Source organism: Phalacrocorax aristotelis, chromosome 18 (genome assembly GCF_949628215.1).
Source record: "Phalacrocorax aristotelis chromosome 18, bGulAri2.1, whole genome shotgun sequence".
Classification (NCBI taxonomy): Eukaryota; Metazoa; Chordata; class Aves; order Suliformes; family Phalacrocoracidae; genus Phalacrocorax; species Phalacrocorax aristotelis.
The window spans coordinates 2,011,215-2,030,355 of record NC_134293.1 but is presented as its reverse complement, the minus strand read 5'-3'; the positions used below and the strand labels follow the sequence as shown (position 1 = coordinate 2,030,355).

Sequence of the window (19,141 nt, the reverse complement as noted above, 5' to 3'; positions counted from 1 at the left end):
CACAGGTGCTCTGCCCTGTGTTTGTGCATCTGATGGTTCCTTTAGCTTGAGGTAGCCAGTCTCACAGGCAGAAAACTCACTCTGCTGACAAGCTGCAGCAATATTCGCTACTGTTTTACATCTTTTTCTGTACTACTTCATAGCTGTTTTCATTCTAAAGCCTCCCCATGCTTTATAAATACAAATATTCAGAGCACTCAGGTGTAGCAGGCAGAGTGACCACTTGCAAGTAGCAGACTTTTGGCAAACAAGTGATGCAAACTTGCGTCACACACCACAGAAGTTCTTGCAAATGACTGTAAGTCGTTTAAAGTAAGTCTTAAATTAGAAGTCAGGAAACGCCTGTAGAATCTAGCATTATTACAAGCAATCTCCTCAAATCCTTTTGACACACACTTATACTCTTAGCAAGATGAAGATTAACTTAAGAAGAGATTATATTGGGCTGTTACAGAGTCTTGTAAGTCTTCTGCCCAGAACATACCCATTAGGCACCAGCAGCAGATGACTTTGCAAGAAAGATGCAATATAGGATGTCTTCCCTTCCTGCCTTCCCCTCTCTGCAGTCCCTTCCTCAGTTACTTACCTTTCTTCCCAATTCCCCTGTATTAACATGTTGCTTCAAACCGCTTAGCTCGGGGGCAATGATTTCCTTCCTGTTCCTTGACAGCACTGACCAGCTCACCCAGAACTTGGGGTTATCGCAGCTGTATCTTTCTATCCCGAATCTTGATTGTTAGCTGTAGAGCCAGGATCACTCACATGGACGCTGTCAGACTCCACAAGTGTTGCTTCTGGAACCTGTATTATTTTATTTAGTTTTGAAAGTAAAATGTATATTTGTCACAGAGCTTTGTTAACCAAAAGCTACGCTCCCCATGTCATGTTATTCCTATTCATGCTCAATGGGAAAACCTGTTAAAGTACATCATTCTCTTATAAGAATACGGAAATAAGTATTTTACTCTAGGTTATAACCGATATAACAGAGGCATTTAGGGTCAGATTTTAAGAAAGAACCGAGACTTCAGTGTCCAGTAACACCAATAAGAGGAACAAGTGGTTTAAAAATCTGTCCCCAGTACCCCAAGATGGGAAGTTTGGGGTGAAAGACATACAGATGAACCACACAGCGTCCATAAAGTTTCCTGAACAGATAAGAAAAATAAACAATATGACCCTGAATATCATGCTCAGGGAAACAGGTCAAGATGTGATGGTCTGTAGTTAAAGCAGGCGCACGAGCTAGATCAAGAGGCCTGTTCCTGTGTTTTATTTTGGCCAAACTTAGGACCAAACTTAGAGGACTGCAGTTATTCAAGATGTAAGTATTCCTGAATCAGAGTTGAATTAAGTTCATCCAAGCAGAAACAAAGCCCAACACAGATACCTCCATGAATCACGTTCTAAGGTGAAAAACAAGTTTTTGCATCCTAGTTGTCAAAAATCAACACAAACTCTGCTTCAGATGTCTTCACATTATCCTCTGACTTCCAAAGCCAGCACTCTCACACACAACAAGGAATATGTTGTCAGAATTTATTTTGTCACCAGGAACGTTCCTGAAACTTTTTTCACAATTAAACAGAATTTTAAGCATGTAGTTCAGTACCGAATGCTCTGTGGTTTTCAGTTATATTCATACCTTACAAACAGCGAGGACGTACTAAAACAAGCCTTAGTACAGCCTACACTTAAAAACTGAGTTTTAAAACTGTTTAGGTGCAACAGAAGCATAACCCTTTCCCCTTCAATAAAAAAATAAATCACAGGACAAGAGAAAACAAAGGATGAAAGAGATTTTCAAAACCCACAGGGGGTCTGCACGCTCATTTATCATCTATGTTAATAGTAATACGCCGTTCAAATCCCACCACTGGCCCTGCAAAGTCGGAGGCAGCTTTCTCAATCTCTGATCAGAAGTTAGCGGTGCATCCCCTCACACCTTTATCCACCTCTGAGTTTGTCAGCAGCAATTACCCCTCCTCAAATGACAGCAACACGTTTAGTGCCAGCAAGACTTCTACAGCTGGCATGGCCAGTGAAACATAGATTTCAGGGGCTGGGGTTGTAGGCAGCCATACTTTTCCAGCCTGAAGTTTAACTTTCCCTTAGGGCAGCATTTCTTCTGGTGACTGGATACTGGCAGCTTTTGTGTTCTTCATTAGCCTGCTGATTAACATACTGCTAGAGAGTTCGCCACTACACCTAACTGCTGTTCCAGCACTCACTGGCAGATCTGTTGTGAGATCCTAGAGTAGCAATGCAGCGTTGTCTGCCTCTTGCTTTTCCTCATAGACTAGAGATCAGGTATTGTGTATTTTCTTTTAAAACAACAGCTACATATCTAATCCGAAGTTAAGGAAACCCTGACCAAGCAATAACAACTTTAATGGAATTTTGTGAATGAAATTCCCATGGCAACGGTAAGAAACAGAGTGCCAGGAAATACAACCGATTCCCGTTTTCTGTCTGTTAAAGGGTTCTAAGCTCGAACAGAAACTAAGACATAAAGAGCAGCAATCAGCGGGCCTACTGTTTTTCCCTCATTCAGCATTTGAGAAGCAAGCAAAATAAATCAAAAGGTAACCAAAACAGTACTACGGCATCAGGAACAAATTACCAGCCTTCCTACGTACGGTATGGACATTTGGCACAATGAGAATTAGATATACCTGATACCAGCTCTTGGCTTTCTATAAAATCTGCTTCCTGATTAACATGCAAAGCACTACACTTCTGAAAGGACAATGGTGGGAAGACCTTCCACAAAGGCATCATTTTAAATTCTAAGGCCTGGAAAATTTCAGGCCTCAGGCCACGAACAAAGGTAAAGGCTAACACAGCCCAAGCTGCGGATCCTGACAACTCGCATGTACACCACTAGATAAGCTTTGTAACTTTTTAGCTGCATCACGCAGACTATGTGAAATAATATCTGTCAGGCATTAAGGTCCCTCCCTCGTAGGCATTCTGTTCCAGCCAGCAAAGGATTTCTTTCAGGAAAGCTTCCCTAAGGACGGTGCTGTGCTCTCAGGTACGGAGCAGTAACAAATAGCATTTACAAGGTAAACAGCAGTAATTTCTCTAGCAGCCTCGAAGCCATCGGCAGTGACAACAGCCTCTGCCTCGCTCAGTGGGACGCCGCGGTTCAAGCCCCCGAGAACAAACCCCCAGCCCCTGCAGCAGCAGCGGCAGCCCCGGCATTTCGCCCGGTCCGTACAGACCTTGGTCGTGCTCCTCCGCTCGCCCGGGCTGGTTGCCCATCTTCGGTCACTCCCCCGGCTCTTCCCCGAGCTCCTCTAGGACCCCGGCGCCCCGCTCATGCCCGGTGCCAGAGGCGGACCTGCCTCTATCTGCTTCTCACGTCTACGCTCCGGTCAACTTAAAAAGGCGGGGGGGGGGAAGTCAGCTCCTTCCTAGTTCCTGGCACCAGGAACAGAGCCTGCTGCTCATGCTGAAGCAGCTGTGGCTCTCCCTCCTACCTCATTACAATATTATGCACTGAAGGCCGGCCTGTGCAGTTAATTAGCTGCCTGACTGCTGGAATAAAAGGAGGGGGAGAAAGAGAGGCAGAGCCAGAGCGAGCAGCTCGCAGATAAAGAGCGGGCGGCTCCGCGAGCAGGGCGGGCCACCCAGGGGCCGAAGCGCGCACTGCAGGCGGCCCCGGGAAAGGCACCGGTTTTATCAAGCCCCCGCTGGAGCCCTGAGCCGAGCTCAACCACAGCCGAGAGCCTCGCTCGGAAACTTGCGCGGGGCTTCGGAGCCCCAGCGCGCCCGTGGCTGCGGAGGGGTGGGCGGCCGCAGAGCTGTTTCACCCGTCCTCAGATTAGCGCGCTGAATTTCACAACAACACGCGGAAATGCGGCCGAGTGAAGAGGGCAGAAGGAGCCTCAGCCAAGACGAGAGCAGCCAAACACCTCCAAGCACTGACAAAATTCATTTTGCCCCAGTTCACAACACCCGAAGCCTGCCGCAGACCCAAGAACACTGCTGAGCAGAGATACGCTTACGCGTCAGGTTCAGGATGGCTCTTAACTAAGGTGGCACAAGAATTAGGGGACCAAATTTCAGAAACGCTCAGCATCTTCTGAAAGCTTTGATACCTAAAAGATACTGAAATGGAGATTGAACGTCCCTGAAAACCTGACCATGACTGTCAGGGCATAAGCCCTTTCTGAAAAGTCCCGCCTATCAGATTTGTTCCGATACCCTCTGGGGCTATTCCTTGGGCACCCCCAGCTGCTCTTGGCCTCGACTGGTGCTGGGAATAGTCAGTACATTGCAGGTTCACATCTATATTGTAACAACGTGCAGGATACACTGAATACTATCAAAACCTAATTCACTTTGTGGAAGTAAGGATGTGGTGCTCCATTATTCCTAAAAAATTACACTGATTTTCAGAATTCTTCTCACACTAGTTCCTCACAAGAGTGAAAACCTCCCCAGCCAAACCTGATAGCTACTATTACATCGGGAAGCTGCAACCACAAGTACAATCTACATACCCTAGCTCTACCATCAGTATTTTTGACTGTGACTTGTGCTGCAAGAGCAGCTGCATGAGGCAGGCCTACCCAGAGACTGGCCAACCGCCAGTCTTTCCAAGAAAGAAATCAAGATGCTCCTCACTGATGGAGTCACTACATACATGGGAAACACAAATACCGAACGACTCCAGTGACCAGTTTCCATTACATGGATTATTAACAGAATCATCATCTTAAAGTCTTGATTTCAACAAGAGAGTTGAAAACAAATTCAGAAATAAACTAATACGTGTCCTAGGCTCAAAACAGATTGAAAATAAAACACAAATTAATCTAGCTAGTTGTGAATCCATTGCTTCAAACAGAGAAATCTGGAGATTGTTCAGTACGACAGACTTTTGGTAATATTTCAGTGTAACAGGGTGAGTTAGCTGTCAATCTTAAAATTTTCCTTTGTTCCTGCTGACACTTTATGGATGAAGCTAAAAGTTTTCATACCCCTGTCTATACTTGAATGACATTAAGCAAAATTCCCGTCTACTTCTATCTGACAACATGCCAAGTATAAAACGCTTTGTTTAATGAATAAGCCATACAAGTTCTGTAAAAAAGGATCATCGATAGTGCATTCTTTTTCTGAAAGTCATCCTATGGTCTCCTAAGTTTTGTATTTTATTGGGACGGGTTCTCAGCTTGCCCTTCTCAAAGGTACACATACAAATGTCCTCCAACTGCTGGTGAAAGGTATCTACAATACAAAGAGATTTTCTTCTATTATAAAGAGTGACTTCTGCTTTTCTTCAACAGGACTCACCAGAGGGATTGCATTAAACCAAGATAATCTCTTGGGTTGATAAATCCTGACACTAAGCATTTATTATTTCAACACCTGCTTTCTATTTCTGTAACACAAAAGAGAATAGTGGAACAGGGTCCCAGTACAGCATGGGGTGCAAGCCTGGAGGTATTATAAACTATAATCACTGAGTCGGAGCAACCACACCTGAAATCTGAGCACTGTAGAAGAGTCATGACTGGAAGAACCAATCTTATTTTTGACAGTGGCACAAAACAGAAGGCAGAACATTCTAACACCATGACAGGGAGAATGACATCAGGCGAAAGACTTCTAGCCCAAGTCCAGAGTGAAAGGTAAGGTATAAATTTTAAAATGCAGCTATAGCCTGGGCAGAAGTCATGGAAGCTTATGGAGCTTGCAGCTCAAATGGAAGAAAAAGGAATGGTGGCAAGCATGACTTCCAGCATGGTGACTAGGTAATACGTTACGGCAGATACACGGCTAAATTTTTAGGCAACTATTTATTATCTGAACATTTTGCATTATTTTCCCTTCCTCCTCATCAATGAAGGTATAAAAATACATGAATGAATGACCAATGTCATCCCTATGAGGTAGATCAGCTGGTTTCTTCCTAGGCATGAAGGTTGGCTCATCCCTTTGCACTATCCACTTGTGGGACTGCCAATAAAACCCCCCAAACACCCCTTTTCTATATAGTGAGAATGGGAATAACTGAAGGTGTGAAATATATAACTCTTTCAACTCACTAGTCCAATGACAGGACTTATTTGCGAGGCATAACCTTTCCTCAGACCCTATTCTCACAACACAGCACATTGATTAGCATAACTTCTGAAATTCCAATTGTAATTCATCCTCAGAAGCAGCACTGTGAAGATGCCACAGAATGATCCGAGATTTCCAGTGGCCAGAGAGCTGACAGTCTCTTCAGATGGCTGAGGTCTGAAGTAGTTACAGATGCTGAGCAGGACTTCCAGGGCTGGACCTTCTGCCAAAGACCAAGCTAAACTGGATGGGCCTTAAGGGTGGACACTGACTATCAATACCAGTGCTCACACTGTCATGCTCTACTTCCTTTGTTAATGCTAAAGATTTTACGAGCACTAAGTACATATGAAGGAAGGAAAACAAATCTACAGATATATGTATATCAATGTACAGTAGGGCACCCCAAAAGATTAGGAATACACCACCTGCGTTAAAATCCAGAAGACAGACAAAATTTATTTTTAACCATGCTAAAAACAGGTTTTTTGTTGGGAGGATACTTGGTGAGGTCATAGTTAAGTTCACAGCACAGAACTGCAGCCTTCCAGGAACCCGAGATGTAGCTGTCAATCCCTCCCTCTCACTTTACAGTATTAAAATCTAACATAAGCCAAAAGCTGCTGAAAAACAGTGGAAAAAAAAAAGAAGTTATATGAGGAATGCCAAGCCCTCTCCCGATACGCATACTTGTTAGACCAGGCCAGCTCTGCATTCCTTTCTTTTGCTCCCTCCTGTTCTTTAAGTGCGAACACAATGGCACTCTGCCAAGGCATTCTGGCTGTGGTACATTTGGGCCTAGAGAATGTGTTAAGGATCATTTCTCTCCAAACCAGCTGAAAGAAAGCTGATAATTAACCTAGGGCAGGTAGTTAACACAAGGTTGTATTGACTTTGCTGAACAACCTCACTAAAGAAGCCTGAAAAGAAATTAAAACAAATGGAGAGATGATAGATCTGTACTATTCCTGGACCATCCAAGCATGCTCCTTCCTACTTCTGCTTAGGTATCCCTAGCAAGGCTTTTGTGATCATCACAGTTTGCTTACAGCTGTAATGGATCTTCCTTATACATGGTGGCTTGAGCCAATTAACTGTCAACAATTTAATGAGTCAGGTCATTACAGTCTTAAGATTTAGCATTTTGGTATCCCTACCACACGTTGAATCCTCTTAACTGGCTCAGGTCCCAGGGTGGTAAACATGTGCCAACGAAGTCATTCTCAGGGGAATATACATCAGAGAAAAGGGTCTCTGTTTCACAGATTGTTTTAACAGGAAGTTGCGTGCAAAATCTTAGAATACGTTAATACAGGTTCAGTGCAGTAAATGTAAATTGTGCAGCAGATCAGGCCAGCAAGAAAACTGACAAAGGTACATGCTGCAGACAGTGTTGTCAGCAGAAGTTAATTCTTGTTTAATAATGCAAGATGACTGCAAACAGCCTGTGAATGCCTCTCAAAGAAACTGTTATCCTTAACAGGGTCAGGTATTGGAAATCCCAACAGACAGTCACAAACTGCATCATGCTCACTCCATTCCCAGTTATGGAAGAAGGTTCATACAATACAGCCAACAACAGAATGAAAGAATAATTATTTCTGTCCACCTCCATAAGCCACCGTCAGAACAAGAAGAGAGCATCCATCGATAGGTCTCTCTAGTTCAAGGAATCACGGGACTGAGATCTCAAGCCAGCAAATATCACAGTTTAATGACAAAGACCACTGCTATTTTTTCATTAAAGAACTAGCGAGCTCCTTCTACGCTACTACAATAAGTGCCTTTTCCAACTGAAATACGCTACCAGAGTAACATTTATCAAAGGGCAAGAAGAATCTGAAGAAGAGCCATGTGAAGCAGTGCCATTCTAAGACGCAGAACTGTCCATGGGTTACAGAAAGAAAGAGCAAAGATTAGAAGAACGTGAAAATTTAACATGCCAACATCCACGATGCAGGACCTTTTTCAGCTTGATCCCATTATCCAGATCACTTATGAAGGTGTTGAATAACATTGGGCCCAATATCGATCCCTGGGCGACCCCACTAGTGACAGGTTGCCACTTTGAAAAAGCTATTTACCACCACCCTTTGGGTGCGGCCTGTCAGCCAGTTCCCCACCCACTGCACAGACCACTTGTCTAGGCCATAACACATCAATTTCTCCAGGATAAGGCCGTGGGGAACCATGTCAAAGGCCTTGGAGAGTCCGGGTAGACAAGTTAGCTGCCATAAACTGAATCTAGAACACCAAATTTGATCCACCTCAATTCTTGGACTTTCACTTTAGAGGTTAGTGGGTGAAATAATCTAAAATGCTGCTGAAACTTAATCTGATTACTTGATACCTGGGGAGAATCACAGGTAGAGAAAATATTTTGCTAAGTCATGTCAGAGAGGTTAAGATTCAGATTCACATTTGCACCAATATGTTACAACCAACCGTGCAGATATGTGTAAGCATGTGTAGGTGTCAACATGCATCTCCAGCTATATGTAGAGCTATAGGTATAAATGTAAACACATACTTCCACATTGTTTTGCATGTTAAATTCCTGCAGCATTTCTTGCCTCTTTGACATCTTGACAAGCTAATTTTTTTGAGTTGTCTTTTCCTTTTTATATTAGCTCTGGAGTTAGAATCCCTTTCTTGATATGAAAATAATTTTGCAAGAGCTGCATCTCGTACCCAGAAAGGGTAGCAAAATGCAACTAGCTTCCCAGATGAAATTTAAAAGCATATTTATTGTTCCTGGGAAACCCCACATGAGATCAGTCATTTGGTTTCTAGTGAAGTCTTGTGGAACAGAACACACCAATCTCATTAGCGTCTCTCACACTTGTCTCTATCTTTCACAAGAGAAATGAGACAGTAACGAGACTGAATGCAAAGTGCAGCAACCTTTCTACAAACCTACAGTAGTCCTTTGATGTGACAGATCACAAAAAGCATGGCCTGTCAAAAACTGATGTATGGGAGAGTAAAAGGACCTCAAGGTCAAGAGAGAGCTGTCCTTCAAAAGAAATCACTTTCCTTTTTCCCCGTTCTAATTGGGGTGCATTAGCATCTTCTGAAGAATTAAACTGTCAATTAGATTTTTTTCAAGGATGTTTTTAAAGAATGTTTTTATTAAGAAAAATGCTTTTCTTGAATTTTCTGACCATGCAGAGAAGGCTTCTGGTCTGGATTAGCTTCACATTAAGCTAAATGGTTAGCCCACATCAGAAAGTGACAAGCACTTGCCAAGCAGAGAAGTTAGCAGGAAGACAGACAGTAAATTTGACAGATTCCATATATTACTCTCAGATAGGAACCTTGAAGTGATATTTCTATAAACACGCAGGAAGCTCTGAAATCTGTAGCCTGCCACATTTTCAATTTTGATGTGAAAGAAGCATACCTAATGAGTGATATGTGCAACAAAACGACACACCAGTCTCCTGTCTAAAATCCTCCACAGTGGAACTCGTTCAAGTTTCACAAGTGACATTCATACGTTCGCAGCGCTAACACCAACCCGGTGTCAGGGGATGCCTGAAGTATTCTGAATGCTTTCGGATTATGTGCTCACAGCCCTGCAGTCACACATCCTGGCTCTACCCCTTTTCTAATGTCCAACATAAGACATTTTTTGGTTCCTGTCGAACCCGACAGTGCTGCTGGCACTGAACTACCAGCAAGGAAGCACATTAACGTGATTAAACTAAATGGCCTTGAGAGATATTCTCAGAAAGTGTTGAATTGGGAGTTTGTAGGGAGTGAGCGACAGAACTGAACGCAAGGACTGAGAATGACTTCTAGGATACATCGAGCAAGTAAATTTCACCTGTCTGAACACCAAATTTTCCATCTGTGTACCAGTACTACCATGCAATGCTCTTCATGAGAAGTATATGATCACATAAGAAGCTTTGAAATTCTCTGTGAAACTGCAATATTTGAGGTTATTTGGCTTGCAAGCCTCAAAGGATCAGAATCTGGAAAAAAAAAAATCACCAATTTCCTATAATCCTGAACCTTAAGGAGAAGCGAGTCCTAGTTTCTCATGAACATATAAATTTCTCTAAACATTTAAAAACAATTTACTTACTATATGGCTTCATAGATTGGATGGCTTTACAAGTGCATGAATTAAAATAAACATTAAGATTAGTGAGTGACCTGTTCCTCCTGTTTTGCAATTTTTCCAGCTCTTTTTCATCTCCTGAAACATTAAAAGAAATGCAAGAGCTCTGTAAGTTTGGGTTTATCATAAAACCAAATTGCTACTTCAGGACAGTACACAGAAGGACACAACACTGTGGATAAGGAAGCTGAATCCAAGACATTTATTTCTCCCTGCGTGTCGTTTCCCATTACTTGGGATTTCAAAACTGCCAAGCCGTCAAAGCCAAACATCACAGCCTAGAACTTCCAGCCAGAATCCATCTCCAGTTCCATTTGCTCAACTCTTCTCGCCAAGACTGGAGACATGAGATTGGCCTCATCTCCCTTTAAGTTGCTGATGATTTACTACTTTAGCTTCCAACAAGGCAGACAGGGGTAGTTATGTCAGCAAAAGGCTAGAACAAATAACTTCAACTCCACCAAGGGCAGCATACAAACATGCCTATTTAAACAAGCAATCTTGATGTCAATTATTTATTATCTGCAACATTTGGAACACGCGCTGTTGCTCAAGGTCAACACACAAATGTTGGACAGTCACACCCAAAGAAGAAAGAAACCTAAGCTTTTTTTATTTTCACACCTTTTTTTTAAATTTCTCTTACACAATACAATAATACCAACTGAGTGCCACCAAAGTGTAGCTGGAACTAATATGATATCATTTCAGTAAAATAATCAAATGGCTCACTTGAATAACAGACAGAGAAAGCCCAATCTAAAAAGGGCAGACAAGGGCGGGGGGAAGACATGATGTCTGTACTTAAGACATGAAAGGAAAACACAGAACTGATGATGGCAAAGAAGCCCAGGAAAGTGGTTTCAGAACAAAATTTCAAGATTCACACAATTGGCCATGTACAGAAGCATCTGCATTTCCCCGCTACAGAATGTTCTTACTTAGATTAGCTCCACAGTCCGTGAGCATTGCAGCATAGTCTTGATCACAATCAGAGACTCTTTGGGATGCCATTTCAATCAAATATAGCAGCTGAAACAATGTTCCTTCCTTTTCTACTTAATGTTCCAAGGAACGTGTTGTGCCCTCTGTCATATCTGATTTTTATTTTTCTTCTTAGCAACAGTATACTGTATTATAATATGCCTATTGGTATTTTTTCCATAGTGTGACAATCTAAAAGTAGCATTCAGCTTTGTAACCTTACTCACTAATATCTAGCACCTTTCAGTGGCCATGATAGAGACACACCTCAGAATATAGCTAGATTTCTAAGCACCCTTTGGACTATAGAACCACTGTGATAATTAAGGTATGTAAGATACAGGTCTTTTTATATACATTCCTGTAGATAGCTCCTATAAGACCTGGGACAGTTCTCCCTAGGTTAAAAGGAATTTTAGAGAGATAGCACATATATTCTTACTGTTTTTCTACACAATATACATAGCTCCACATTTGGACTCTTGGTCCAGCACTAATCCCATTTGTACTTCTGCAAGTGCTGATGCAAAGCGATATACAAGGTCAGATCTAATGATGTAATTTAAATTGGCAAAACAATACCCAGCTGTAACTCGCCCTCCATAAACCATTTTATCCTTTGTATTTAAAGTAGTCATCATCATAAATCTTACCCCTCCCCCAGTCCCAGTTATTATACATGCATGCAGAAGGGGGCTCTCTATTCCAGTGCTAGTATTTTTGTATCTGACATATGTATTTCATTCTGCACTCCCTGCAGTGCTGTTTCCCTGGCTGCATTCCCAGGATCCTATGCTGCATCATCCATACAGGTTTTCTTCTCCCCTCATTACTCCTCCCAAGCATCTTTTGCCAGCATCATGCCTCTTTATTGGCTGGTGAATCTCAAATGCCTTTGGATACAACTGGTCGCTATTAAATTTGCGGATTTACACACCAATTAACTGCAGAACAGGATCTGTCTTTGGGTTACTACAAAGCATTTATGCTGTTACAAGATGCATCATTTTCTTTTGAGGGCGAGGGGAAGCGCATAAAGGGTTTTGGGGTTTTTTTGTTTTGGTTTGTTTTGGTTTTTTTTCAGAAATCCCTTTCTGGTTAGTAACATTGTTCTGTTACACAGTCAAACCCTGCAGAGGCTGTGACAAATAGGAAGGTCATGGTCAAATTTAATAAGATCTCACATTCCCTTGGAAATGCCACCAGGGAGCAGACAAAAGCAAGCGTTTGCTGAGCTCCTGGGGGAAAAGCAGAGCGTTTGCACAGAAGCCCTTGGTATGCAGATGGCGTCACTGCCTTTAGAAACAGGCTTAGATTTGAAACCAATGGGAACAAGCTGATGGGGCTGACGCTGAGGGCGAGAGCATGCCACAACTTAGCTTAGGAGCACAAGCTATACATGAAGATGCTAGGGCTGGCTCTTTGTTCTTGTGTCTCTGCTGTGTCCCAGGAACAGCAGGGAAACCGCTTTGCTCATTCAGTAGAGGGAGAAGAGAGAACACTATTGATATATAGTGAAAATTTTAAAAAAGAAAGCTTTCAAACTGGTTTATACCTCTGCGAGACAGTGGGCTGTGCACCTCTAACGCTAGCCCTGCCAGAGCCCCGCTGCCACCATGAACAGGCCTGGGCCGCTGGCAGCAGTGCGTGGCCGCTTGGGCTGGGCACCCCAGGATGGACAGCCCAGGCCAGTGGGGCTCACCCACTGCAGCTCCTGGAAACCCCCCACTTCTCCCTTTTCCTAATGGCAGATAAGTGACTCGTGGGGCATGAGAGGGATGTGAGGATGCAGTGAAAGGCCTGACTGCAAGGGACAGTACATCCAGTCCTATATGCTGAATATTACAGCAGGTAAGTTATAGCTGTGTTACAAGGTTGGGCATAAGAAAAATTCAGCTAGGACTTGGTAAACAGAGCGACACTCACAGCACGGCTCATATAAAGTAGACTGTCTTCCAGAATCTTTGTATCTACCTGTGGTGGGCTTCAGGCGACTCTCAGCAAGCTCAGAAATCGTTCCTGTTGTAATGGTCTTCTTCAGTCTAGAGACTCCAGAAGCTGCTGCCACCCCTGGTTTTGTCAGCATGTCATCACTGCTTGCCCTCTTCAGCTGCAATACAGAGATTTTGTGAGCAATCAGAAGACCAAGTCCTTGAATATTCCCATCAAGTAATTCAAAATACAAGGTTCCAGGGAGAAAAGGAACACTTCCACAAAGTAACACAATGGGAATATTGCTTTGATAACCATACTAGATAGTTTTCTATTACTTTTTTAATTTGTTTTGCATTCTAGGTATTTGTGAGTGGCCTAAGAGACACTACTGTTTCAATAGTGAAGAATGAAAATGGGAAAGACTGTTCAAATAAAGAAATAATTGCAAGGCAGGGAGAAAACAGTTTACAGGAGTAGACTACTGGCAACTCCAGCTTCTCAAATCTTTCTCTGAACAGCAGTCATCAGATTTCCTCATTGGTTTATATTTAGTCAGGTATTTGGGCCTGTGCAGGTAAGTGCTAGTTGCAGAGCCTGACACACCAAGTAGGTCAAAGCAGCAAATAACTGACCCTTAATCTGTCAAAAAACCCAAAACCAAATCCTAAAAGGAACTGCTGGTTCTTGTCTCTCGACTCAGCATCACACAGTTTTGCCCCAAAGGTGACCTTAGATCCTCTGAAGAGATTCTGAGCTATTCCAATAGCAAGCAACCACCAGTTCCTTCCAGTGTTTGTCAAATAGGAGTTACCAAACTTTGCAACATCATAAACTAGGTTATCTGACATGAACAAAGATCATGCTGGAGACAAAGCCAAAATCTGAAAATCGTTTAGCTGAGAAGCTCAGGCTGCTGCAATAAAACGCAAGAGCAGCTGGTGCAAGATCAAACGCAATTGCCAACTGGAAATCCCTTATCTTAAATGTGGTATTATTTCATCTATATACCCTCCTTACAGTGAGCAAAGATGGCCAAGGATCTCATGGTGGGACCTAATACTATGTGTCTTACTAGGGACTGTAGGACTCTGTAGGAGAGAACTGAAAAATCTGTTCACAAGAAAGCATTTTGTTCATGTGACCACCAAGGAAATTATTCACAGCAAAGAAATGCACTGGTTTTCAGAACAGACAGGCTGCAGAATTCTAGAGACTAATACTGATAAGTTTCATAAGCTTGGAAGAAGGTAAACTATTTGCTTTACAGTGTATTTTACAATACGCATGTTTTTAAAAATACTAGCAAATATCACTACAATTTACTTGGCTTTATCATAGATGAGAAAGCAAGGGACAATCATTGCTGTCTGGTCTTTTTTGGGAGGGGGATTTCTGGTAAAGTAAGCCTACCCTAAATGTGTACTCAAGCAATCCATGCAATTCAAGCACAATGAGCTTAAGATTCAAGAGGAAGCAATATGATTTCAGTGTTTCAACAAGCAGAAGTAGCAATTTATCTCAGAGCATTGGTCAGCTGCTTTCCCATTTGTGTGCCTCTGTAACAGCCTGCGTACCTCTAAAAACAGCCTCTGATTAATTTCAGGAAAAATACCTCAAGCATTTTAAGAGACCAAAGCTCTGGAGACTCTTCCTAGAGCAGAATATTTTCTATCCTTTTCAGTTGCGGACACCTAAACTGTTTTCACAAATCAAAACCCACTTCCTTTGAAGTTGTCCAGTGACACCCAGGGGGTCCATGACCCACAGGCTGAAAACTACTGCTTGGGCTAAATAAGAGCACACAACAAGCACTCTTCCTATTTAGCCGTTCCTGAATGTAAAATCTTCAAGCAAAATGAAGTCTCTCAGCTCCAATTCTTTCTCCCTTTCATCTCTTCCTCTGAGTCAGAGCCTGTGGTTTCCTGGACCCTGTGAGCACATAAGCTTCAATAGCTGACGCGTTGATCTGCTCCAGGGTACCAAACAGCTAACAGTTTGCCTTCTGCCAGATGTTTTGTCAGGGCAGTAATTTCTTAAATATAGCTGTATTGAAAGATATGATTCAAAATGCTTTTGTTCCATTGCAAGTTATATATTTTGTTAATATATTTTGCCTTGAAGAGAGAGGCAAAGATTTTTAGGGATTCTGGAAATCCCTTAATCAATCTCTCTCAATTTCTTTACACGTGTAATAATCAGTTGAACTAAGAATTTGCCATTTATTTTATTCCTTCTTCAAAGTTAACGCAATTCCCTCACACAGACAGTGAAAGAGAACCTACTCATACCTCATACAGACACAGCATCTCTCCCATCATATGCTAAATATTTTCAGAAATGTGCATTAGCCTAATATACAACAAAATTACAGTCTCCCTGTGCTTAGAATGGTCAAGCCCACTCCAAGTCTCAGGCTTGTAGTAGTAGTAGTAATGTTCCATGATTAAACCAAAGCTTTAGCCTGGAACAAGACTAGTACGCTTACACAGTCCCTACTGGTTAGTACCTTGCTGAGCCGAGATTCAAAAGCAAGTGAAGTCGAGGACTTTGATGTCTTCATTCCTGTTGAGGTGGTGGAAAGCTGTTTTCCTCTGTCAACCCCATGACTCCCTTGCTTTGCCATTGCACTCCAAGGCCTGGCAGTACTCTTCATTTTCTTCCCAAATAACTCAGTCTACAGACCCTAAAAAAAACAAAAATAAACAAACAAAAATATATACACATACACAAAAATATACATAAAAATATAAACCATATTTATATCATCTGAAAGAGAGCAGCAGAGATACCTGGCATTCAGTTTAAAGGGCTGAAAAGGCCATGCTAAACTTTATTCCCTTTCTTATATTCACATCAAAACTCAGCCTAGAGAATCCCTCAGAACAGGCCACAGCCACTTCTGTTTTTCATACTGACTGGTAACATGAAACACCACAGAAAGAGCACTGACTTTTGTTGGGGCTGCTTAAGTGAGAGACCTCTCATCAGCCACAGAACACCTGCAAATGCTGAAACACAGTGAAAGAGTAACTGAGAGAACTGAAGTCCACAGCAATTGAAGGGAACCTTGGAATAAAAAGAAAACTACTCTTACTGTTAGGTCCAGCATCCTCAGCTGAAATAATACTAGCTTTCAAGAAGTCACACGAGAAACAAGCTTCCGCAGTTGTACGGAAAATATGTCTTTAACTTATCAGAGTCTTCTAAAGCAGCAGCAGTTGATGTTGCCACGGTGATAAAAAGATGTTTCACAACACCAAGATTTACAAAACATGATAAAAAAATACCAACTTTCTTGATACAACTTCCAAACAAAAATCCAGATCCACTGTTCCTCAGGGATAAGCTTATGCAAGAGATATCCCACCAGGAGTCAGTAAATAGACATGAATTCCTTTTTTTTTTGATATAACTGAATAAATTTAATCTCCCAGCAAGAACAACTACTCTGTTTCTTAGTAGGTAGACAGCTGCCAATTAAATAGGTAGCTCATCTCTTGTAGATCTAAAGCCATAAATTTTCACCAGCCATTGCCCAATCCAAACCAGGAGCAGAACAACATAATTAGATGGATATTTTTAAAGAAAAAAAAAAACCTCCACCAGCCTGAGTTGGCAGTGGGAGGGATGGGAGATTGCCTGATATCTCCTCCACTCCCCCACTTCAGTATGAGCAACATTTTTCTTCTGCAGCTTCATTTTTTTAAAACAGACACAGGATGTAGCTGCCTATCAGTCTTGTGGAGGCGGAGGCTAACTTGCTTCTTGTCCGTTAGGCAGGTAACCAAAAGATCTGCAGAGATCGGCCCAGCGTCTCAGCGAGGGGAATGCGCGCGCAGCAAGCTCATGCTGTTTATCACATGAGAGTCCAGCTGGGCCAGTGTGAACTTGGACAGCAACCCTTTTGACAGAGATGCCGAAACAATTTATTCCTGGCCGAGTCAGTAGGAGGGCTTAGGTCCCATTTAACATCTCATAGGTTGCTTTAGGCTTTATTTCACGTTCACAAATGAAAACACTCACTGAACTCATACAAAACAAACCTGCTTGGGGCCGAGTTGTATTTGACACAGACAGCACCTTCCAGGTGCCACGAGGGTCTGTTTAGCAAGTGTTTTGCTGCACAGAGGCAGAAGGGAATGTCAAGTGCTCTGCCACCATCTTACAGAGAACAAAGCTAGCAAGTGACGTTTCCTCTATTTACCCTTGGTGCCTCTTGCAGTGAGGGCTGTCTACTTTCTCCACAGCACTAACCTAGCAGCTCCTAATTAAAGAGATGAAAAAGTTCGCAGTTATTACTAAGCATAGTCATCACTCCATTAAAACTCTTAACACATATAGTGTGGAGCCATCAACTGATCTCAGAGGAGAAAGCAGAGTTGTCTTTTGTTGATGATTATGCTGATCATTGGCTCCTTTTTTTAAAAGCACCGACAGATACGTAAGCTATCTTACAATAGATAATCGTGTTTAGTATTCCCACAGTTCATGATCTACCTTAGCAAGCTTTGGTGTTTACATTATTTAATAAACTATTTTTAATGGGCATATCATTCACTGCATTTATATGGGTGAACAAGCAACTACACATGCAAACTATCTTCTTGATTAGATCTCCAAATTAGGCAGATTTTGGGTTTTGTAAATCCTATGGTTGCACATGCATTTTGCTTTATTATAGCCTCTAGATTTCTTCATAACTGTGTCTCATGCTTTCCTGCCTTAAGCTGTACAGATGCTTTCTTGATATCCTAAAGAATTTAATTCTGAATCATCCATGGCATTTTAAAGTTGCAGTGTAGTGATATCCTCATTAGACCATAACGTTAGAAGTAAAAGGAAGAGGTACTTAAAAAACAACCGAAAAACAAAACCACAACTCAAGAAATCCAGCCAGTACCCTGAGGCAAACTGGCTTTTCAATGTAATGATAGCAGAATTATGTGCCACGTGGATTTAATAATATTTTACTATGCCAAGCAGATAAAACTAAAATTGAGACGAGTACATGTGGATTTATTAGTGTTTTTTAGTTTTCCATGTATTTATATGGGAATCAGCATGTATAAAATATGGAGGTAAGGCCTCTCCTGCATTTGGCTAACCTGAATCTGCACTGCAGGTAAAGATTTCAGTCTCTGAAATGGAATCCCAGTGCTTTCCACAAGCCTTACATGTACTTCAAAGAATAAAGCCAGGCTGCACAAATTTTAGGCTGCAATTTCTAGGTAGGTGACACACATTCCTAGGTGACAATCATTCCTAGGTAGGTGACACACATTTGAGTTATTAGAAGTACTGCTTCAGGAGAAGTGCTAAACAAAACTACTTAAAAAAAAAAAACCAAGAAAAAAGTCTTTGAGAGCAGGAAACCCATTCTTAGAGTCAACATCACCTTTCCTCTCCTCCAAATTCAATTTAGTGCATTACAGGAAAATAAGAAAAAAAAAAATTAATGGAAGTTGTGGGCAGCTGGGACAATGGGAAACCCAGAAGTTCAGTATCATGGAATGGCTCGTGGAGCAAGTGAGATACACAGTCAACCAAAATATTAACTCATATGTAAAATGGCTGCAGCCAGTTAGCACTGAGGAAACCTAACATTAGAAGGGAGGTTTCTCTAATCCTTGTGTAAAAACTGCACATATAAGGGCAGTTTGGAATAGACTGTATTTAAAAAAAAAAATATACAGCTTTTATCTAGTTGTCTCAAAACACACCAATTTTTAATAGGTGAATGATTTAAAACCAAAGTAATTTTTAAATCTGGAAAGATAAAACGTTTGTGGAGAAACATAAGAGCGCTTAATATGTTGAAAAAAATAAGAGCATAAGGACAGAGTGCTACCAATACAAGCCAATAACATATCCTAATATAAAAGATCATGACTGTAGCTCTTGAAGAAGCTCACGTTAAAAGACAGATGAAATGTACTCTTCTGTCCCAAATCTTAAATGAGGCAGCAGTTTGTCAGAGCAGTACTACGACTAAATGCAACCTCTGCTTCCTCG

At 41.9% G+C, this 19,141-nt stretch overlaps 1 protein-coding gene across 6 annotated transcripts in view; it reads right to left on the bottom strand.

Moving 5' to 3' along the window:
- The window catches only part of SPECC1 (sperm antigen with calponin homology and coiled-coil domains 1), an 84,989-nt gene that overhangs the window by 58,403 nt on the left and 7,445 nt on the right, over positions 1 to 19,141 (bottom strand). For 3 of the 6 annotated variants that reach the window (XM_075113586.1, XM_075113587.1, XM_075113584.1), the window contains exons 2-3: positions 15,636 to 15,812; positions 13,169 to 13,304 (exon numbers count right to left, since the gene is read on the bottom strand). In XM_075113586.1, coding sequence (XP_074969687.1) covers positions 13,169 to 13,304; positions 15,636 to 15,782 — 283 coding nt within the window. In that variant the 5' untranslated portion in view covers positions 15,783 to 15,812. Of the gene's footprint in view, positions 1 to 3,227; positions 3,546 to 13,168; positions 13,305 to 15,635; positions 15,813 to 19,141 lie in introns of those variants that run through there. The other 3 variants (XM_075113585.1, XM_075113588.1, XM_075113589.1) reach the window with 1 other exon arrangement.